This window comes from Lepisosteus oculatus, chromosome 28 (genome assembly GCF_040954835.1).
Source record: "Lepisosteus oculatus isolate fLepOcu1 chromosome 28, fLepOcu1.hap2, whole genome shotgun sequence".
Lineage (NCBI taxonomy): Eukaryota > Metazoa > Chordata > Actinopteri > Semionotiformes > Lepisosteidae > Lepisosteus > Lepisosteus oculatus.
Genome location: NC_090723.1, coordinates 4,076,622 through 4,099,670, shown reverse-complemented (window position 1 = coordinate 4,099,670; position 23,049 = coordinate 4,076,622). Strand labels below are relative to the sequence as shown.

Here is a 23,049-nt window from a genome sequence, read left to right as displayed (position 1 = left end):
CAAAATCAATTTGCATTCATTTGCATTGGAGGCATTATGCTTTTGAAAGCAACTTATGAGCAAGATACATTTGCAGCATACCATAAGTTTGCCACAGTCTCTCTTCTTTAAACATTTTTTTACGACATAAATCTTAAGCATTCTAAAATTAAATGCAGTGACATTTCTATTAAGATGAAAGATGCACTCATCTGGCATATTTTCCTTCATGTTCTTTTCATTAACTGTTGATTCGTACATTGTACATTTCTTTGACATTTTCATTAGTTTTTTTTTTCTCATGTTCAGTGGTTAACTGCTCTAGAAAACAGAATGAAGGCACAAGAACCTCCCTGTTTCTTTCTGTTCCTCATTTTTTTGTTTTGATTCTCAGTGTTATTTTTCTCTTTACATGCAGTAAATTAAAATGAGCTAAGGGCTGATCTTACTTAACCCTGATCTAATACAAAATTAATTTCAATACAGGATCATTTCAATTACATTGGATTATGAAAGCTTGGCAAGCAGATTTAGTTTGCAGGACCCCAACAGATACCAGGGTATCCCAGTAACCCCCATTGACAGTTCTCATGTTCATTGTTAACCTGCTATACTGAGCATTTTCAAGACTGAAATATGGGTCCCCGTGAATCTTGAATATCCGATTAACATTAAAGACACTTCTTCGAGAACCACTTAAAAAATAGCAGCACACCTGTCAAAGCTGTTTTTAACAGAGCAAAATTGCAGAAAAATATCAACTAATTTTCCAGAGCTCATATTATTTTTCTTATCTCTTTCCCAAGCCTCTCTTGTGTCTTGCTGGATGTGCTCCTTAAACTTTTTATAGACGCTATTGCAAAATTCTGGGGAACACTTTTTGCCCTGCAGCCCAAGGCTTTGAGATGTGAGCCCCAGTCAGGTGTAGTGGGACCAGTGGTTGTTGGCTTTTCAAAATTCTGTACAAGCAGCTCACATCAGACCACGTCTCCACCTGGTCTCTGAAGCCCTTCACTCTTAACCCTGCTCATCTAGAGGCGCTAACCCCTCACCGGGAGCCTTTAAGGTTTAATAGTCCCTCTGCCTGACTAGTCTCTTTTTCACATATCAATTCTTTCTCTCTCCCTCCCTCTCCCACACCTGTCTCTTCCCCCCCCCTCACCCTCTTTCACACCTGTCCGGCGCCACGTGCGTCTCCTCCGCTTTCTCTCTGACGCCACTGTCCTCTCCTGCTACTCTGCGTCGTTTGATTCTGTTTGCCGTCCCTTGCTCTACTCTCCCGCTCCTTCTGTCAATCTCTCTCTCTCTGCCGTTTTCATCAATGTCCCTTTTTATTTCTGTACCTGTTTTAATCCTCCCCCTGGGCCTTCTCTCTGTCCATCACCACCTGTCTCTCTCTCTCTCTCTCTCTGTCTGTGTCCCTCTCTGCTGCCCCCTGCAGGCAGTTCCCCGCAGCCCTGGAGGACCTGAATGAAGCCATGAAGCAGTGTCCCAACAACAGGGAGATCCAGCGGCTGCTGCTGCGCGTGGAGGAGGAGTGCCGGCAGGTCAGCCAGCAGCAGCCGCAGCTGGAGGTGGAGCAGCCCCCCTCCCCGCCCCCTCCTCCGCCCCCGGCCGAGGAGCCCCCCCCTCCCCCAGAGCCGCGGCTGGAGGACATGGAGCCCGTGCAGGACCTCTTCGAGGACGAGGACTACCTCGACCGGGACATGGAGGGCATGTCCATCGGCCTGCCGCCCGAGCCCCGATCCAACCCCGCCAGCCTGCCCGTCATCCAGAGCCCCCCGCCGTCCCCGGCCCACCGCGACTCTTCGTACCTCTCGGGGGCTCGCCGCTGGGTCAGTCCTTTGACTTCCGCCCCAGCCCCCCTTCCATGGCCTCCCCGACCAGACAGAGCTACCAGTCCACCTCGCCGTCCCTGTCTCCCACGCACCAGAACTCCCACTACCGTCCCAGCCCTCCCCACACCTCCCCGGCCCACCAGGTGCCCTCCTACCGCTTCAGTCCCCCGCCCCCCTTGGGCAGTGGAGGAGGCGGAGGAGGGGGTCAAGGCAAGGACTACCAGAGCCCCCCTCCCTCTCCCCTGCGCCGGGGGCCCCAGTACAGAGCGAGCCCCCCGGCGGAGAGCATGTGCCTGTACCGGCCGCCCTCGGGATCCCCAGTGCGCTACCAGCAAGAGCAGCTCCCGGGGAGGCCCAAGTCTCCGCTGTCCAAGATGAGCAGCCAGAGGTCCTACCAGTTGACTTCCCAGTCCTCCCAGTCCTCCCAGCAGCAGCCGGGCCTGAGGCTGCAGCCAGCCAAGGCCCAGATCGTGCGCACCAACCAGCCCAGCTCCGCGGTGCACTCCAGCGCGGTGATGGGCGGCGGGGCCTACGGCCAGATGGCGCACCCCATCAGCAGCCGCTACCAGGGGGGATCGGTGGACGTGGAGAGCCGCCTGGTGTACCAGCCTTCCCTGGACGGCCGGCCCATGCCACAGGTGCAAGCCAGCCTGAGCGCCGGGGCCATCTGCCAGCACGGGGGGCGGGGAGGAGGGGTCGATTCGGGGCTCATGAAGGATGAGCTCCCCCAGCGGCCGTCCTCTGCCTACCGCGGCGGCGGCGGAGGAGGGGGGCCGGCCGGAGTGCGCTACGGTCAAACGCCGCAGATCAGCCGGAGCCAGTCTGCGGCCTACTACCCCGTATCCAAGCACGACCTGGAGCGCTCGGCCGGCATGCCCCAGTGCCAGCTGGGCTCCCCGGAAATCCCCCACCTGGTGCGCCGGCCCGTCAGCGCCAACCCCTCCGAGATCAAGCCTCACCCCCCGACGCCCCGGCCTCTCATCCACTCCCAGAGCGTGGGCCTGCGCTTCTCCCCCTCCAGCAACAGCCTCTCGTCGGGCTCCGGCTGCAGCCTGGCCCCGGGCTTCCGGCCCTCCGCCTCCATCCAGCAGATGGAGATCCCGCTGAAGCCCTCCTACGAGCGCGCCTGCGACGACCTCTCGCCCGTCTCGCCTTCGCAGGGGGCGGGAGGGGGCGACGGCCGGGCGGGGGGGGTGTACGCGGCCGAGACCACGCGGTCGCGGACCACCCCGTTCATGGGCATCATCGACAAGACAGCCCGGACTCAGCAGTACCTCCACCAGCCGTCACGGCCTTGGGCAGTGTCTTCTCTGGACACCGTCATCACCAGCCCCACCTCCCCCGGGAACCTGGTCCAGCAGGGGGGCGGCGGGGGGGGCGGCTCTTCTTACAGCCCCCCCACCTCCCTGGGCAATATCGCCTACTACAACAAGACCAACAACGCCCAGAACGGCCACCTCCTGGACGACGACTACTACGCGCCGCCGCCCTCGCTGGCCAAGCTGGCCAACGGCTCCCGGATGGGGGGCGGGGTGGGCGGGGGGGACATCTTGGAGAGGGTGAGCCAGGTGCCCACGTACCCCGACGTCAAGGTGGCGCGGACTCTGCCCGTAGCGCAGGCCTACCAGGACAGTATGTACAGGCAGCTCTCCAGGGACTCCAGGCAGGGGCAAACTTCGCCTATCAAACCAAAGAGACCTTTCGTGGAGTCGAACGTGTAGGTGTGGGAGGGGCTAGCGGTGGAGGGGGAGGGAAGGGATAGCAGAGACAGGCTTCGGATCCCCAAAGCGTGGGACTCTTCAGAGGAGGAATGTAGACCTGTCCAGAGCACACAGACTTTGAAAACCGCATGACGAAATCAAGTCGCACCCACGGACTCCCACACAACAAAGGTGATGCTGTGTGGGTCTTGCACTAATTGCCCATCTGCGCCCTCGCGTGCGCAGCGAGCACAGTTCCTAGGGATCTCCACAGCCTCCAGTAGTCCCGTGCCGACGTAGTACTCCAGCGCAGGTGAAAATCTGTAGGTGGTTTCGTTTTTTTCGAAATTCGATTTTAAGCCAAAGAACGGCTTAAAAAAAAAGGCAAGCAAGTTTTGCATGCACCACGTTTCGAAGTATTAATCCTCTAGAAGATCGCTTTTTAAAATTTAAAAACAACAACAAAAAAAAAAACACTTTATGGTGATTTTAAAAACATGATCCAGGATGCTCAACTCGCGATTATCTTGTAGAGTAAATCACTGCAGTACCTTCTTGTTAGTTTCTGAGCTTTTATTTCTGTAGCAACGGGCGAAGCTGCTTTTCTGTATGATGAGATCTGAAACCCTGGCCCTAGTCACACCCAGGGGGGTGGCTCCCGCCACGACGATTTCAGAAGCGCGTCAGAAACGCGAGGGGCTGCGTCCCGATGGCCCTGTGGATGACCCGGAGGCGTCCACACTCCAGCGTGTCCCGACTGATCGGAAGCCCCTTCTCGTTCCCTGTCCCCCCCAGTGTCAGCCCGGTAACGATACCCTCAGGGTGAAGCCTGGGCTCCTCTCCTGCCGCACCCCTGGAACGAAGTTGATTTCCTCTGCTTAAAAAAAAAAGTGTGCTCTTAAAGAGATCGCCATGTTCTATACTGTAAATGTAATGTTTCCATTTTACTCACGACAAACCTGTACCTAGAAGAGAAAAATATTTATAATTTTAAGTTATATATATATACTTTTGGTTTGGTTGGTTTTTGTTTTGGGCTGGGGGGGGGGTTGGCTTTTATTTTTTGTAGTATTTCATTTTGTGTTAAGTCAAGGGCAACTTGCTTCAAACTTTAGGGGGGAAAAAACACTTTCAAATAGGGGACATTCGCAGCCTTTGAATACTTGAATTTTTAACTGTGTGCGCGTGTCACAGAGTTTGTGTGCTGGCGTTCTTTTGACTTATTGTAATTATTCTTATTTATTTTTGTTTTCGCGAGTTGGAAATGGAAGTGATCTCAGCACGCAATCTGAAGAGATAGAAAACAGATCTATAAGAGAAACATATTTCTTATCGCGTCTGTAAAAACGTAACAGTTTTCACCGTGGTGCAGTTGTGGATCACAACATTCATGGAAACTCAAAAGGAAACATCTGGGAAATCCAATAAACTGAAATAATTGTGGGAGGGGTTCTAGGGGAATGGTGATTTTTTTGTACCATATATAACTGGAAACATTGAAATATAAGGCCATATACTGTATGCAATACCAGTGGATGTATGCTTTCATGATGTTGCCTGCAAGCTGTATGTGCCCACTGGTCTTAAGGTATGGTTGTCACAGAGAGTTTCAGCGCAGTGCCAGTACCTTCTGCTTACTGGCATTGACTGGATCATTTTAACCTTCATCTAGCTTGAGCTGCAGTTGTACCCTGTTTTTTTTTTATTTATGCAAACGTCAATACATGGTGCATTTTTTGGAAGGGGTGTGTTTGTACGCTGTAACTCTTAATTGCAGTCTGACTCTCAGTACATACTGTAGTCTGGACATGTCCCTCTCCAGCACTTAAAGATAACAAACAGTACTGTGGAATCGTGAATAGGTTTTCCTTCAGCAGCTGCAGTGGGGGTCCAGAAACACACAGTTTTTACTTGCCTTGACTTTTCTTTCAGCTTTTCTAATGATTATTGCCGACACAAGGTTTCCACACTAACAGCCTGTGAAGTTCGTATATAAGGGTGCACTTTACCGTTCTGTCGTCTGTTTATTTTTTTCATTCTGTTTTTTTTTTTGGAGGGTGTAGGGGGATTCTTCTCTGACTTATGACAATACTGGATAATTCATTGTGAGTAGTTGTTCTTATTAATAGAAAATAGCAAACAGTTCTTGTCTTTGGTGGATTTTTTCCAAGCAAATAAAATACATAATAATTTAAAACAAAAAAGAGTTTTAAGAAATAAGATGTATTGCCTTTATAGCACAAATTGTATCTGCTGTACATAATGGCCGAAAGATTGGGACATTTTATCAAATCACCTGTAACTATAAGCGCTGCCCTCTCACCCCCTACTGTCAATCTCTTTGTCCCGGCAGTTTTCACCAAAACGTGGGCAAAGTAATATCTTCACTCCACAGAGGTAAGAGTCCTTTTGTGAGTCCCACACAGGAAGATGAACTTAGCACTGGCTACCGGGAATTGTAGTTCTTTGTATAGTCTTTTGGAACTACAACTCCCAGAGCTACAGTAGTTTATTTCAGTTTATGGTAGTGTTCAGGTGTCCAGCTGCTTCAGGGTGTGAAAGTAAAGCTGAAGAGTGATCAGTCTGCTGTTTAATTATAAGAAATTATAAAGCTTAAACATGAAGCAGGACTTTTGGTTATGTTGTATTAATTTTACCTTTCTGTCCAGTTAATTTTCTCCTTTCTAAGATGAAAAGGAGATCTAACAGATATTATAGGCTGTCCTTAAGAAAAGGTTTTGACAGCAGTTAAATACAAACGATTTATTTTACTAGACAGACTGGGGTTTGTTCCAGTACCATTAGACTGTCCACAGCTTTTATCCATCTTTGTTTTCGGCTTGTAAAAAATCAAATGGGGGGGCCACACTTTCCTCTCAGTCTTTCTTCTCCCACGTGGGTTAAGGCAGTGAAGAAATACTTGCACTGGGTCCTTCAGAGTAGGAGAAAGCTTTGATGCCTTGAAGTCTCTTAACAATTAGCCAGCTCCTGTCCTTTGGGAGCTCTTAACAGCCTACAGCTATAAACATTGAAGAAATTCACTTGTCCTTGATTATTATTTTAAAAAGTTAAAACAACACCATGTAACCCCATGTTACTCGGTGACTAAAATTCCAGTGGAGAGATCTTTACCCTCTGAAGGAGGTGATGAGCTGGAATGCTGATATTTGGAAACCAGCATGTTGTTTGCAGGAGGTGTCGCAGTGCATGAGACTAAGATTGAAGCAGGCAAGCGTGTCTGTGGTCTGCACCTCTTGCCAAACATGGTTGCTTGTGCAGGCAAAGCAGGAGAACCTTGGTCCATTTGGGGTTTGGGTTTGTGACCCAGGGCATGAAGTCTTTGCAGTATTATGTCTCCCTGTCCTGACCTCTTTCCTCCTCACCACTGGAGCAGATGAAAGGGTTGCATAGCTATGAAGGTGATCAGAAAGGCAGCTATTATTCCTGGTGGGGGAATTAGAAAGGGACCTGTGAGCTTTCCTTGATGTTTTCTGTCTATTCTTATTCTGAATTTACTTCTCCCCTCTGTTGCAAAGTGCAGCTTGAGTCCTAGCAGACAAGACCAGTATTTACATTCTCTGTTGGTGCCCTTTGGATTTTAACAGCCCTGTCTTTGGACACACGTGGCTTTCAACCACAACCCAGGCCATAAAATGCTCCGATTATGAATTCCCCCTGGGAATTTGGGTAGGGCATTCTTAACATTAGTGCCTTTGAAAAACAAAAGGGATGATTGCTGTGGGCTTTCATGCTAATGGCTTAAATGTGTTAGTATTTATTCAGTACTGGCTAAGTACATTTCTGCTTGACTATAGGTTCATCCGTCCTTGAATTGGTAAAGCATTTTATCCTACATTATCCTGCACATGAGCCTCTAATCAATTCCAGTGGTTGTTTTCTGTGGGCGACTCAGTGCCCGTAGTAGTAAGAATGTTGGGGGACAGTGCAGCCCTTGTTGGCCTATCACAGTGATTCTGGTGTCCTGTGATCTGGGGATGTAGATGGTGCTTAGCTGTGTTTGTGCTTGTTTTTTAAAGGTCAGGGAAAGAGAAGCCCTACTACAAAAGCTATGCAGGAAGGCTGAGGAGATGTCAGATGATTATCTAGGTGACGCTAGTTCCAGAGGTTATCTTCTGGCTTGTACCCTGAAGGCCCTGGACACCTGTTCCTACTTCAGATAAATTCCAGTGCAGAGGACACAGCTAGAGCAGGTGATGCATCGATTTTATCTTTTGAATGAAAATTGCCGGGGCGGAGAGGTTCTCGGAAACTGCTCTATTCTGCAATGTAATTAAATAAAATTTTAAAAATGAACAATAAGACTTTTTTTCTAGATCTCTGATGTAAAGGATTTTTGCTGTACATAATCTGATGCATGTTTTGTTCTTTTTTTTCCTCTCTGATTCACACGTATATATATAAATATTTCCTGATGCGGTTTGTGATATCGATATGAATATTGTATTGAAGTGGGGAAGAGGCGAGGGAGCTGGTGTCGCTAACAGTCACCCACCCTCTCTTTTCTCTCCTGTTCCACAAGAGGAGATCAGAAGTAAGAGTTTGTTTTTTATGATTTTATTTTAATGTATTTGCTTGCTGAGCAGAGTTCTATTGTCTGTACATGTGAGCTGTCAGATCGCTGTGATAAAGTTTAAAAAAAAAACTCAAAAAGAATGCGTTTTTATCTTACGGAAAGATTGTAATCTGTACAATCCACTGTATGTATGAAGAATAATGTACTTATTTATAAATGGTTACCACTTCAAAGAAAAAAACAAAGACAGAAAACTGGTCTGTGGTTGGCTCGTTACTTTTCCCCTTTTTAAAAGAAATAGGCAGATTGCATTGCAGATGCCCTGGTGTGTCAGAATGTTTCTCAGAAGCAGTGATGTTCAGCTCAGCTGATATCACTGGTAAATGCATTCAAACAAGAGGATGATTTGTTGAATGATTCTCAGTGATCCTCTCAGGGCAAGCCTATCTACTGCACTTTTCATTAAGAGAACATTTCCAATGATTTTGGTTTCCCCAGAAGTTGGTGTTGCAGCTACAGAATGGCATTCTTGTGGCATTTCTCATAAAAGGATTTCCTTTGAAATGCATATTTGTATATATTCTCTTTTGTATATATTTGTATATCTTCCCTTAAAGCAGCAAACGAGAAAAAATGCATTAAATATTTATTGGGAGAAATACAGCAGAGCAGTCACTATACACAAGATGACAGCACACCTAATGCCCCACAAGTCCCCTCCAGGGGCTTGGAACAGGTCTCACACAGTCGGCAAGGCAGGGACATCATTTTAAATACTTCTTTTTCATGATCTTAAAAAAATACACACTTTGAAGCTTGCGCCGGTTGACTCATGTAAATGGTTTGGCACATTTAAAAGATAACGGGCGTGGTCTGACGATGGCGTTCTCTGTCCTAGTCAAGAGCAGCCCATTGTGAAGGTCAGGAGGACAGGAGTGGCAGTGCTGTAAGCTCCGGCCTTCTTACGATGGTCTCTCCCCTTCATAGAGGCTGTTATCGGTCATCTAGTATACCTTCTCCTAGTGTTTGTCATGCTCGAAATTTAAGTGCCAACGCTGCTGGGTTTTTTCTTTAAAATGTTTTCGCAGTACGACATTGGTAAAACCGTCTTCACTCCAGGTTCAGTATGACGGAGTGTGAAACTGACACTCTGAAACAGTGGCTGTGTACTGACGGGAATCATAACGGACGTGCTGACCTGCGGTCATAATTGCTAGTTTGATTTTAAATTTAAAATTTTAAATTGTTGGGGTTTTTGGCATAGGGGTCCTGCCTTCAGCTATGATCAGATTATCTTGTTGGCTTTGAGCCTTTCATGCCAGGAGTTCGTAGTTCCTGTTCTCCACGTCTGCCCTGTCCGTAGTCTTTCATTTCACTTGGGACCAACTTTTCGTTGACCAAAAAACCTGGAGTCTACAGATATTTTTGATTCTGAACCCACCTAGTTTGCAGTCGCTGACGCTCTGTGAATCGCTTCCCTTCCTTGGGGACTGCTGTACGTTGTGCTGAGAATGAGGACCTCCAACACATCACCTTGTCCAGTCCCCAGCTGGCAAGCCTGCGGGCTCCGCAGCGCCTTACAGGAACGCCAGCTCTGACTGGGGGAGCAGCAGTCTTGCGCTAACACCACTGCAAGCCGGCAGGTGCCTATCGGGCCCCAGGAGTCACTGTCGTGCCGAGACGGACAGAAGATCCCTGATGGACCCAAGTCCGCTCAGCTCAGGCAGGACTCACCCAGTTGTGTCCACTGCAGTGGGGGACATCCCGATCATAGCTGTGTACTGCCAGGTGCCAGTTTCGTAAGGTTTTCAGCTATTAATGAGTTAATCCGGAGTATGATGTTGGGTAATTTGTGTCCCTTCGTGATTTGAAGAGTTCACCTGGGATTTAAGAACAATTGGGCATTTGCCTGCAGGTGAAATCCTCCGCATACTCCAGGCATGAAGCTGGTCACTGCTGTGTGTTAGATATAACTGCACGTCTTCAGATTTGCGCCGATGGAGCAGGAGTGGAGCTTCTCCCTGCTCTGCAGTCTCTTTGCTGTAAAGCTCTGGCAGGGACTTGGTGGGGGGGGGGAGGTATAAGGGGGGAGGGCAGGTCAGGGGTTGTTTTAAGGGGTGTTGGGGGTCTCCCCCTCAGTCAGGGTCTTGAAGTGCATGGACAAGGCCTCCTCCTCTGGGTGGCGGGGGCGTCTGAACTCCTTCCGCGTCACGATGTAGCCCACCAGCACCCCGAACACCACCAGCAACAAGCCCAGCACGTTGGCCAGGACCCCCTCAGGGGGGAACTTTGAGTAGGTGGACCTGCGTGAGTAGAGGATCACAGATTTAACAGCCCTGTCTCAGAGCTGGGAGACATCAGCTCGTGCAAGTTCACAGAACTGCTTCATTCTTCAATGCAACATTCATGGGTTTGTTGGCAGTTTTCTTGGAAATAATAAAGAATGACTGGGAACCTAAGTTTAACCCTCTGCTCCATGGGAGGGAAGCTGCTGTTCAGTGTGTTTAGGGCAGGGGGCAGCCTTGTCCTTTCCAATATATGACTTAATTCATTGTTAGTTACTGAAGAATGCGTTAAACACCATTTCAATAGATGAATGACAAGTAGGAATTCCTATAATTCCGGGGTTTGCTGTATTAATTACTATTTATTTTGTATTCATTTTCTAACTACTTCTTCCTCTTCTGGGTCACAGGGGAGCCAGAGCCTATCCTGGCAAGCAACAGGCAGGGTACACCCTGGCCAGGTCACCAGTCCAGTGCAGAGCCCACACAGACACACACAAGCCACTGCTTCCAGGCGCCCATGAACCTACTGGCATGTGTTTGGACTGTGGGAGAAGCCAGAGAACCCAGAATCATGTTTCTCTTATTTTTTAAAAGTGCAGCAACAACATCACAGCAGTGCAGGGACAGTCAGCCTTGGAGCTTCCATTCCATTGCAGCTCTGCTCCATCTAAGCACCTTCTAGCACCTGGGCTGATTAACCAATCAAGGTGCGATTTAGTAACGAACTGATTAGAAGGCTAAACCTCCCCTGCTGTCATGGAATGACAGTGCTGAGGCTGGGCACCCCTACAGCACAGCTGGCAGAGCCCCGGCAGGTGGTCATGCCAGCAGGGGACCTACATGATGCTGAAGAGGAGCTTCTCCTTGATGCCCAGCAGGCAGTTGGCGATGGAGAAGGCGAACAGTGTCAGGCCGAAGAAGAGGTGCAGAGGCAAGTACCACTTGCGCAGCATTGGTGTGCCTCCAGGGAACAGGAAGACAGTCAGGCCCATTACCCACTGCATGGAAATCACACACACAGTCACTGCAGGTAATGTACGTCAGTGCCCTGGGCACTATGTTAACCATGCCTTTCCCACACAAGAACACAACGAGATATAACGGCAAATATTCTCATCACTCTTTTGTGACAATGTTTTTAAGAGTCCCTACAGACATTTTGTACTCTACTCTTTACTTTTTCTAAAAGCCCTGAACATATTGGTATGAGGCAGCCATTCTCTGTAAAAGAGGGATCATTCCCCTTATTAATTAAGCAGGCTGTCGAGGCAGTTCTCTGCCTCGTCTCAATGCTAATTTGAAAGGATCCAGTTTAGTGTGTTTTTCTGTGTGTCTCTCAGCAGTGTTCCATGCTTGCGAACTTTTTTGTGGAGGAAGATGTGTAGAGTAGAATACAGAAAGGAGGTGAATCGGAGAAGGGGTGTTTGTGTGCGGCCCACCTGAATACAGAAGAGGACGCAGTTCAGCATGCCGCACCAGCTGTGGAGGGAGTACATGTCGGTGAACCTGTTCTTGGCGTGGTAGTCAAACACCGCTACAAGCCCTGAACAAACACCCAGGATTTAGAATTAGAGCCATCAGAAAGGTAATACAGCACTCCAGATGAGCCTATCCCACACCCAGGTGCTCAGAGATGAGAAGGACTGCATGCGATAGCATTGAGATGGGTTATCGGGGTCACTCCTGGGACTGCCTCTGTCTGATAAGCCAGCAGATATATCACCCTGCAGCTCCCAGCTGGCAGCCCAGTGGAGCTCAGCAGGTGTGAGCCTGGCCAGTACCTGGAGGGGAGACCTTGGGAAAGCACAGGTTGTTAGTGGGGCCAGTAGGGGGCACTGCAGTCTGAGGGGGTCCTTATGCCTCAGTACAGTGATGGGGCACTGTACTGTAAAAAGGTGCTGTCCTTCGCATGAGACGTAAAAGCAAGGTCCTGACTACCCTTCTCGAGAAGAGTAGAGGTGTTACCCTGCTGTCCTGGCCAAATGGCGTTTACCAAGCATGGCCTCCTAATAATCCCCATCTCTGAACTGGCTTCATCACTCTGCTCTCCACCCCCTGAGAGCTGGTGTGTGGAGAGTGTACTGGTGTACTATGGCTGTCATCACATCATTCTGGTGGGAGGTACACACTGGTGGAGTCCCCATTACCTGTACTGTAAATGGCTTTGAGTCGAGTGTCCAGGAAAGTGCTATATAGGTTGGTGTAAGAAATTATTAATTATTATTACAGCTACCTAATCGCATGACATCATTGTCTACTAAGCGTGAGCTGCTTTATCGTTCCTGAAAAGGAAGCGTAACGCCCGCGTGCCACACAGCAGCTGCCCACTCACCGACGATGGTGATGATGAGGGAGAAGAGGTGGATGACGCCATGCAGGATCTTGGTGACGCGTTTGGTCTCATTCCGAAACACTCGGAACACCAGGAGCGCTGCCCGTGAGAGAGAGAGAGAGATACAGTAGTGTGAGAAGAGGAGAGGAAGGGAGGCCATGCTTCTTTTTAAGTGAGTGACACTGCCCATCCACTCTCTTAACGTGTCTTCGATTCAGGGCCGCAGGTCCACTTCAGCCTATCCCAGCAAGCAACGGGAGAAAGGCAGGATACGCCAGTTTATCACAGGGCACATATGCTGTAGGCACACACTCGCCAAGGAACAGTTTTCCCAGCAGCAAATTAAACTAGCAGCATGTCTTGGGAATGTGGGGGGAAACTGGAGCACTGAGGCCACAGGGAGAACAACGCAAAGTCCACACAGACAGCAGCCCAGGTCCACAACTGAACCCAGGGCCCCAGCTCTGCGAGGCAGCAATGTTAACCACTGTGCTACTCAGAAAAAAACCAGTCCAGGTTAATTCCACTCTCAAGTGCAGACAAGATAATAATTTGAAATAAGGTGCCCAGCGATTCGGGTGGAGCCAATACCCTGGCATCCTTCAGGCTTCAGGGAATGGCTGAGCAAGGTTCTTAGATGACTCTTCAATCTGCAATCAAATATGCCAGTTGCACCGAGTAACAGCTTCAGGTTTCTCTTGTTTTTAAACGCAAGATACACAGTTTCAGCTTGAAAAAAGAACTCTGGTTTCAGTTCTCAATACCCTCTCCTCTTAGTCACCTTTCTGGGCTTGAAATAGACTTGGAGTCAACATCTTTAATGTGGTTTGTCTCCCTTGGAGACCGGAGCTGTCAGGCTTCAGCCTTGCTGGCTGGCCAGTGAGGTACAGCAGCAGGCGATGAGGCCTCGGGAGATAACGACTGGGCCAGACTGCACCCTGTGCGTCTAATCTTTCCTGGCCCCCTGAGGCCATTGCTGTGAAGTGTTCTGAGTGAGAAAATGAAACGGCTAACTTACTAATGATCCCGTGGCCTTTAAAAGTTAACCTCCTAACTGAATTCACAGTGAGGGTTTGAGAGCCTGGGGCCAACTGCTGATTCAATTTACTTAGTAAAAAGGCCCGGCTGTGTTTTTTCTTTGTCCTTTATGTTAGAAAAACAGGCAAAATTAGAAGAAACAGATGTGATTTAAATAACATTAAGCATTTAGTTTATCTAAAAACCACAGGCTGAAGGGGGAAGAAAGAGCTCGGTGAAAACGGCAAAATGTCATCATCTTGTTTTGTTCATCGTTGATAGATTTTAATTCACAAGAAGCTCAGGATGGCATATAAAGCAGCAGGTGAATTTGTAATTTTTCAGAGTCCTGTATTATTAAATTATTTTCATTTTCTCCTTAGAGAAATGACATTTTCAAGGAGCAAGGCAGTGATGAGCACTGCCTGGAGACTCTCTCCTCCATGTGAGAACAGCCAAGGCTCAGCACTTGGGCAGAATGTCACCCTGTTCCATTTCAGCTACGGCGGATTCTAATTGCTGTTTTTATGGTTCGTTTGCTTTTCCGGAAGGCCTTCCTGGAGACCTGGGTCGAGCCATGAAAGGAGAGAAAAATGGACAGTTTGGAGGTGTTATTAGATGGTCCGCACAGGAAAATTCAGACCCATTTCTAAACACGAGATCAGTCAGTTTCTCAGTTGGATGAGAGTTATTCAGCCCAGACCCTGTGGTCCGGCCTGAATTCCAGTCTGTCCTCCCTCTGAACGAGGATCTGGATATTTAGCCAGTAGATCAGCTCTTGTCACAAGTCTGAGAGCACAGGAGACAATCGGCCTCCTGCCTTTGTAAAACCTTTGTGCTATTTGGGAATGAAAATCATTTATCTTCCCATGAAACCCCTAGTTGATTCCTGGCATCAGCCACAGAGGCACCTCTCTCGTCAGTGGGCAGGTGTCCTGCTCACTTCCTTGTGGTTGACCAGTCAGACCTGTCCTGGATGTTTTTAAGATGCGAGAGGAACTTGTCTGGGAGAAACGAACCCCCATGCCATCCCATAGCCAGTAAGACTCCGAGGCAGCAGTGTGCTAGTGAATCATTTACACTCTACAGCCACACCTGCTCTTTCGTTCTTCGTGTGTTTACTTTAATCTCATCCTAAAGGCATGAGGACACCGATTCCCATTGCCATGGCCTCCTCATGCTGACCCTAAAGAAATATCAGTGCTGATCCAAGCTCAAACTGAATACTCGTCTCAGTTCGTTCAGAGTGCGGTACGTTCAGATCACGCTGATCATTTCACAGGAAGAATAATGCTATGGGGAACAAAGGGTAAGTGTAATTAACTGCCAATATTTTAACTCGACTTCCAGAAATATCCAGTCTTCGTCTTTCATGGGGCGTGCAGGACAGGGAGACTGTATCGTACCGTGCTTGGTCAGCGCAGGGTGACCCGGGTGTCGGCCTGATCAGACCTGATCTGTGTGTCTTTGGGAAGTTAGAAGAAGGAGAGTGCCTGGTAATAAACAGGATGACCCCCCCCACCCCCGTTAGAACATGCAGACTCCATACAGAAGGATCGATAAGGCTAGAACTGAAACCAGGATTCCTGGGGCAGCAAAATTAATCTCTCTGTCACTGTGCTGTCCACTACAGCCAGTGATTCAAAGCTATGTAAGTGGTGTCTCTTCTGTCATTTCCATACTTCGCTTGTTGGATACTGAAAGTTCTGATAGTTGCTGTCAGAAACAAATGGGATTCTGTACTTAAAGCTTTGGAAATGGAACCCAGGCAGTGGGAAATGTCTTGCACTGACCGTCCCCGTACAGGAACACCAGTCCGATGACCATGCACAGCGGGTGGATGTTGAACTCCCTGGCGGTGCCGTCCCAGGCGTAGCCCCCCTGGTAGTGACCCATCCACACCCCCGTGAGGACCACACACGCCAAGCCGAACACCTGGGAGCCCCCCACCAGCCAGGGCAGCTGAGAGGGGCAGGACTGCTCCACCGGACTGTCCGCCATGCTCTGGGAGCGCCGGGTCGCGAGGGCTGGGAAAGGCAGGATGAGCAGTGGAGGGGAGAGCGATGGGAAAAGAGGCAGCAGGAGAAGAAGGAACACAAGGAGGTGGACAGAGAAAGAGATCTCAGTTAATCAGACACGCAGCAGGTGAGAGAGCGATTGGAACAGATGATTCATTCATTTACAGTGTAGCTCATACCCGAAGGCAAACAGCAGCCATTGATGTTATCAGTTGAAGAAGCCACTGCCGGAACGATCAAGAACACGCACAGGCTCTTTTACATGAAAACTTGTCATGTGAAACCTCGTCCAGGCACATGCAAAGTAGCCGGTTATGGAAAGTGAACTGGTTGTGGTAGCAGTCTAGACCCGAAGAGCTGATAAGGGAAATTGTAGCTGCAGATCCCTTGGCTCTGTGGCAGAACTGAAAGAGTAATTAGATCACTTCTAATCACCTTTCCCCAAGACCAATCTGTATTTGCGACTTAAACCTTTAAAACGGTGCAGTGAGAGTTTTAGACGCCAGAGACAAAAGAACCAATAAGTTTATTCTCTCGTTCCAGCCACAGAGTACAAAGGCACAGCCTATTTAAGAGTGCATTAACTACTGCATTGTCTCATTAATGTAATCTCAGGTATCAATGTAAAATTTTATCTTTTATTTGCTTATTTAAACCAATTACATCCTAATATTAAGAAATATCAATATATTCACATATTGCTTTGTTCTCTTTATTAGTGATTCAGATTTACACATTTCGGTAGCGGCATCAAGAATGCTGTGTTGATTGCACAAGACTGAAGAAGGACCCTGGACTGCACCAGCAATCAAGAATTGAAATCTTTTGGATGGTACTGTTCTGTGCTACAGTTCTGTTCAGTCCTCCATCACATAAAACCGGGACTCATCCAGTAACATGACTAGCAACTCCCAACATCTTAGAAGTAGTTTTGAGGAGAACATCATGTGTCCGGCCATGCAGGAATTACTGAAGCTCATGTACAGTATGATCCAGGCGTGTCCAGGGTGTGAACCACTGCATGACACAGCACAGACCCACACAGCCCAACAGGGAGCCCTCTGTCCAGACCACCTGCCAATTAAATCAGGTCAATCAAAGATTGAAAAAAATCAGATTAATTAAAGCCCCGTTTTCCTTCCAACATGGGTTAGGAACAAAGATATCCTTGTAAGGGGTGAGTGGGAAGTGTTCCCAGGGCAAAGTCCTAAAATCCTATAGCAGGTGGTCTACGTTCCTATACCCCTGTTTAACAGAAGCCTCATTTTGATTGAACCGAAACCTTGGAAACTGATGGAAAATGAAAATGGAACATTTTAGCAGCTTCACTAATCCAGCCACAGCCCTGCCTGTCAGTGCTGAGGACCGACAGGGCAGCTTTTAGGAAACTGCAGCTCAGAAGCCAGGAGAACAGACATGGCACCTACCTGCTGTTTGCCGTTCCACCTGTTTGCCCAAGGGATGTGATCAGGGCCTCGGCTGCGATCAAGGAGCTGCCCGTCTTTCTATTCCTGTTCCTATTGGGACTTCGGGATCCTGCTTTGGAAAATAAACGCTCACGTAGCAGCCACAGTCAGAAAGCAAAGCCCGAAGCTCATTCACATTTAAAGAACTGTTCCTGGCTGTCCGTGTAAAAAAAAAAAAAAAGGAACTTGAATTTTCCCTGTGCCAGCCGGCAGCACCTGCTCCCAGCAGAAACTCTTTTACTGCTACAGCACACTGTTGAATGTTGACAGGAGCCCGTAGACACTCCCTCCTGGTCAATAGCTCCGACTTGGGCTGGGCTACAGGAGTCTTGCCTTCCCTTTGTGACGTGGTCTGGCTGACTGATGGAAACAGGCCCGGCCCTCAGCCCTCAGGCTGGTTGCCTTGGAGACCTGGGGAGCTGCTGTTGACAGCTGGTGCAGCCTGTGTCCCTGTCACTGGCGCCTGACAGAGTGCCAGTAGCTACAGTGGGGTGTCAGGAAAGTCTCGTCACAGGGATGAGCTCCAGGCTTCCTCTGATTCATTTTTAAAATGATGGAGGCCCGAATGGTCAGTACTGCTGTGCTGAGGAAGGGAATGGCTTTCCTTACGGCTTTTGTGTGCACATAGAAGGTGATCAGTCCTTAACTGATTGCTGGGGAAAACAGTGACTGTTTAGTACATATATTAAACTATTAGCAAAATTAAAGGGATAAATAACACTCCCATTGCACAGAACCTTTTGGAAAATGTAACAAAATATACTGATGTGATAGAGAGCAGATATAATAATTTCCTACACTTACTATATGTAGCGCTTTTCTGTCACTCCACTCAAAGTGCTCTTCAGGTCATGGGGACTCTGCTCCACCACCACCGGTGTGTAGCCCCCACCTGGATGATGCAACGGCAGCCAAAGCGCACCAGTACTCTCCCCACACACCAGCTCTCAGTGAGTGGGAGAGCAGTCCCTACTGATGTGATGCTGTTTATTAGGGTCATCATGTAATTTCTATGGCCTTGAAGAGCTGCTTGGATCAGTGTTTGACACCAACGTTGATCTGTTCAGGACATGAGGTGTGTGTCCTCCTGGGGAGGGTCTCGGCAACCTGCACCTGTCCCAGAAACAGAGAGCCGATGGTGGGAGGACAGGATGAATAAGACTCCAGTCCCTCTGAGCAGTAAACCCACGAGTCACAGAGAGAACCAGCACCCACCACATAGAAGGTACCCCAGTACAAAATCGAACCCAGGACACAGGAGCTAGGAGCCAGCAGATGTAGCTGCCACATTGCAGTGGGTCTTTAATTGAATAACTGCTGTACCTGCAACTTCATTGTCCACCTTGTCCTGCACCACCCACTAAAAACCACAAGGTGGAGCAAGAAGAGCTGTTTCTGGTGAGTAAGGTTGTCTCTTCAAAATCATACTATCCAGGACTGCGGTTAGATGCTGTTCAGTGGTAGTGGAGGCTTTGGTGTGTTGCATTTCAAACACAAAATGAATTGTAAATTACCACAATTTAACTTGTCTTACTGTCACTGTTAATAGTTTTATTTGTTTTGTGTGCAATACAAGTGCTTTAGTTATTTGGAATGCCATAAAAAAAGCAAAGTGATTCTTATCAGTACTGTAGCCTCATGGCTCTTGGGTCCTGGTTTCAGTGTTGGATTAGGACTCCTTCAGGATAGCGTTTGTGTGCTCCTCTAGCTAGGTCAATTGTTCTCTTTAAATTATGCCTGTGTGCTCGATTGTGAGTGCAGGTGTCCCATCATGGTTGTCGTCCTCTGCTTTTACATTCTGGGGCCATGACCGTTTTCCGATCTTTCTAATAAATATAAAAGGCAACTACCGTCTTTTGGATGAGACGTTAAACTGAGGTCCTGACTCTTAGTGGTCATTAAAGATCCCCGGACATTTCTCGATTAGAGTAGGGAGTTATCCCGGTGTCCTAGCCAAATTCCCCCCCTCTGCCTTTACCGTGGCCTCCAAATAGTCCCCCCGTGTGATTGGCTTGCACTGGCCCTGCGATGGACTGGTGTCCCATCCAGGGTGTACCCTGCCTTGCGCTCGTTGCTTGCCGGGTAGGCTCCAGCTTCCCGCGACACCGTGTGGTATAGAGCGGTTTTCTAAATGACATGACATAAAAGACAAATAAATCTGGATCTACTGTATAACCATTGGTAACTAGGAAGAACATGTATATGAGGAAAAAAAAACATGCTATACAATTCGAGTGCTCTGTGCTTCAAACCACCCAAAGAGGTACAGCATGAGCACATGTAGTAGCACACCTAGAGGAGAGAAAGTGACTTGCAGCTGTTCTGAAATAATTCCTGTTAATAATGAAAAATAAAACTAGTCAGTCAAAATGATAACTGGGACAGTGGGCATGATGTTGGAGTGTGACATAAACTACACACTAAGAGATTTCGTGACAAAACATGTCTTTGAGCGAATAGTTTGCCCCTCATGTGGATCAGGGGCAGTGAGTTCCACAGACATGGTGCTGAACAAGAGAGGGCTCTATCACCTGTCTTGTGGGGTCTGGCTTGAGTCAGCAGATCTCAGATTAAAAACTGGACTTAAATAAAGTAAATCATTTCAATTACCTGGAACTAGGCCATCCAGTTCCTTATAGGAGAGCAGGGCAACCTCGAAGTGCACTGTAAATTTCACTGGGAGGCAGCGCAATTTACTGAGGACAGCAGTTCTGTGCTGACGTTCTATTAGTCAGCACCTGGGCTGCAGAATTCAGGAAATAGGATACTAAAACCTATTAGGTACCCTGGGAGATACCCCAGGAAGACCTTACAGTAATATAATCTGAATGAAATAAAGGCATGCATAAATATTTCAATATCAAATACTGTAGGCAGAGGAAGGTCACGCAGGTGAAAAATGATACCCTTGTGACTTTCTTAACATGCTTCACATGACAACATTTCATGTTCAAATTTTATCGTGTAGGAGCTAAGGGGTAGGTGCCATGTCTGAGTTATCGGAATTGAATTATCCAGACAAGACAGAAGTTCATCTGTTTTTTAGATCCTAATCAATTTCTAATTGAGAAGTACAGTGCCTGTATAGCCAACAGGACTCTTGATGACTGGAGATGCCCCGTCCCAAACCTCAGTGTTAGCGTGTTGTTTTGGCTTCTGACTGCCTGAGAGCTGGGAGGTCAATCAAATGTGTATAGGAGCAGCAGGCTAAAATGTTTACCAGCTGCTGCTGGTAAAGAAGGTTAAAGAAGGCTAATGTGTCCATAAGGGATCATTGTACTGTGCTAGGCAGGATCTAACCAAAGCTCAGAGCCAGAGAGCTGAGAGTCAGCACCTTCCAGCTGTCTGAACGAGGTTTTGGATGGCTTTAATCCTGTGGTGCATAACGGGAACCTTTTCACGGATTTTCGCCTATTGGAAAGTTGGATGTTTTGGGTTATTGATAAAATGAAATAGTTAGAAGGAACCGGCCAGTATTTCAAGGGCGGAAGCCATCAAGAGGTTCAAATTGGTCATATGAGCGTCATCAGTAGTTCAGTTATGTGACAGGTCTTGGCTCAGGTGTGAAGACCAGAACTGGGAACCACTGCATAGTGGTTGCTGTCTTGCCCTGTTGGAGCCCTGGGTTCAATTCTGGACCTGGGTTCTAATTGCGTGGAGTTTGTAGGTTCTCACTGTGTGTTCGCAGAGGGGAGGGTTAATTGTCTTCTGAGAAAACACCCCCTGGTGCGAGAGTGTGTCTGTACCTACAGTAGATGTGCCCTGCGATGGGTTGGCGTTCTGTCCAGGGTGTATGTACCCTGCCTTGCGCCCATTGCTTCCCGGCTTCTTCAGCACCGAGTTCGATGAAGCGCTTGTGAATTGGCTGGACAGACTGAGGTGCTGCAGCAGAGAGGCTCTGATGGGCCACTGTTGAGTAGCCCTGATTGCTGGAGCAGATTTTTGCTTCTTCCTGTGGCAGTCTGGCAGCTTTCCTAACTAATTTACCATGAGCAGAATGTGGGAATGTTTTTCTCTCCAGACAGAACATCGGGCTGGAACATTCAGGCACCAGATATTATTCCACAGAGGTACTGTAAGTGAGCTGTAGAGCACTGTCCGTCTCTTAATCCCTTCCCCACCCCAACATTCATGCTCTCAGTTTTCAGGTCTTTTCCTAGCCTGCTGGGTTTTATTTTGCTGGTTTGAGGAGCTGGTGTAAGTGAGTTCATCAGGGTGGCAGAAAATGAGCTACACAGATGAAAATGAAAGAGAACTACCTTGGGAACACAAAACCAGGGAAGGAAGAAATTGTGATTAAATGTGAAAGGCATTCCTTCGATATTAACGAGCTGGGAGTTCCAGAGTCACATACTGTACGTGAATGAAAATCATCTTTTCCACCTCAGTCCCGACCCTTGCTGTAAACATGTAACCATGCGAGGAACAATTCCCCACAGCTTTTTCGTACCAAACTCATTGGAGTGACAAGATAATGGGATTTTAAAATTAATATTGAAGGGACGTCTTTCAATATTCAGGGCTGCAACACATAAGGATCTAAATGCAGCTGATGTAGATCAATAACATTCGAAATCAGTAATTGCAGTCATTCTTATCCATTTTCTAACTGCTTTATTCAATAGAGGGGGCGAGGGAGCCGGAGCCTATCCCAGCAAGCAACAGGCACAAGGCAGGGCGCACCCTGGACAGGATGGCAGTCCATTGCAAAAGTTGTACATTTTTACAACGAACTGTAAATGTTTCTTTAAGGTACAGAAGTTTATAACCACAATCGTCTAGAGCACATAAAGTAGCCAGTACAGTTAATTACAGGTAGGGAAGCTGACGTATTTTATAACAGCTGATATGGAGGTCCTGTGTTTGTGTGGGAAAAGTGCTGATTTTAAGCATTTTTTTATGACAGATATCTACCAAATCCTCCAGTCATGCAAAGTCATGCTTAGCTGGAGTCTCTACACAGTCCCTGTGTCCCATCCAGAGTGTGGCCCTGACCTAAGCCCTGTTCTCTACTAATAGGTTCACCATCATTTTTGAATATAAACCCTCTTGTACTGGGGCAGCGGTTGTTGTGGGGGGAGCTTGCACGGTAAGGGTGTCCAGAGCACAATGTAGAAGCTTAATGGAGAGACTGGGGCAAGTGGGTACATGTGGCTTGAGTGCACACGTTTGCAGCACCCTACCGAAACTGACACCCTGACCTTTCAGACCTACAGTAGATTTAGTCTGGTTGTTCTCCGTTTGGACTGCCTCCAGAGCAGCAATAACCTTCTAGCAGAGTTGATGATCAAATCTACATTAAATATTCCAAATACTACTAAATCACACATAGTATAATTTTACTCCTCCAATTTAAATTCCCTAAGACACTCAAATTTGATACCCTAAGACATAGAAAACTGGAAAAAAAGCAGGCCTTCATGAATAGGCATGCACACTAAAATATAAAAATGGGCCATTTTATTGTTCAGCTAAACAGTGTTTGTACCTTTTGTACACAACAGAATCTGATGTAGCTGAGAGGGTTTTGGTTATTGTGAAACACTGGCACTGGGTACAGTACGATAGTTATTGATTGCTTTAGGGCTAATTAAGCTAATCTAGAGACTGAAGAATGCAGAGTCAGCTGTATGTGAAAAAGGAACGTCAGCTCCTGTTATTTAGCTCAGATCTAAACTCTGAACGATGTGGTTTATGCATGTAGGATGTTAGGTAATGAGCTGCAAGCAGCCTTCTGTATGTTTTTCACAGATCTTTGTCACTTCTGATTACGGCTGAGATAGCAGGAAGACATATTAGAGCTCTGGAAAAACATCAGGGGAGTATAGAATGGGATGATAACTGTTCTTTTATTGTTTTACTGGCCTCGATAGAAGG

General features: G+C 47.7%; 3 protein-coding genes and 1 long non-coding RNA gene across 6 annotated transcripts in view; 3 read left to right on the top strand and 1 right to left on the bottom strand.

The window, feature by feature from the left end:
• The window catches only part of LOC102692300 (protein TANC2), a 224,997-nt gene extending 216,689 nt beyond the window's left edge, over positions 1-8,308 (top strand). Inside the window, 2 exon segments of the mRNA XM_069185670.1 lie at positions 1,421-1,794; positions 1,797-8,308. Coding sequence (XP_069041771.1) covers positions 1,421-1,794; positions 1,797-3,538 — 2,116 coding nt within the window. The 3' untranslated portion in view covers positions 3,539-8,308.
• Positions 8,309-8,682: 374 nt separating this feature from the next.
• cyb561 (cytochrome b561) lies at positions 8,683-15,689 on the bottom strand. The gene is made up of 5 exons (XM_006638131.3): positions 15,482-15,689; positions 12,672-12,770; positions 11,779-11,882; positions 11,180-11,337; positions 8,683-10,354 (listed from the first exon to the last, which is right to left on the bottom strand). The coding sequence occupies exons 1-5, from the start codon at positions 15,687-15,689 to the stop codon at positions 10,162-10,164; spliced, it is 762 nt and encodes a 253-aa protein (XP_006638194.1). The 3' UTR covers positions 8,683-10,161.
• Positions 11,282-15,015, top strand: LOC107079245 (uncharacterized). Of its 3 annotated transcripts, none has more exons than XR_011183903.1 (4): positions 11,282-11,369; positions 11,683-11,924; positions 12,602-12,843; positions 14,072-15,015. It is a non-coding gene; the product is annotated as an uncharacterized lncRNA (long non-coding RNA). The 3 variants fall into 3 exon arrangements; XR_001480194.2 differs by having other exon boundaries at positions 11,289-11,369; positions 11,680-11,924; XR_011183902.1 differs by having other exon boundaries at positions 11,289-11,369; positions 11,680-11,924; positions 12,569-12,843.
• Positions 15,690-15,711: 22 nt separating the features above from the next.
• The window catches only part of ace (angiotensin I converting enzyme (peptidyl-dipeptidase A) 1), a 51,066-nt gene continuing 43,728 nt past the window's right edge, over positions 15,712-23,049 (top strand). Inside the window, exons 1-3 of the mRNA XM_069185671.1 lie at positions 15,712-15,833; positions 16,426-16,538; positions 18,240-18,570. The gene's annotated coding sequence lies outside the window, so the exon portion shown is untranslated. The remainder of the gene's footprint in view (positions 15,834-16,425; positions 16,539-18,239; positions 18,571-23,049) is intronic.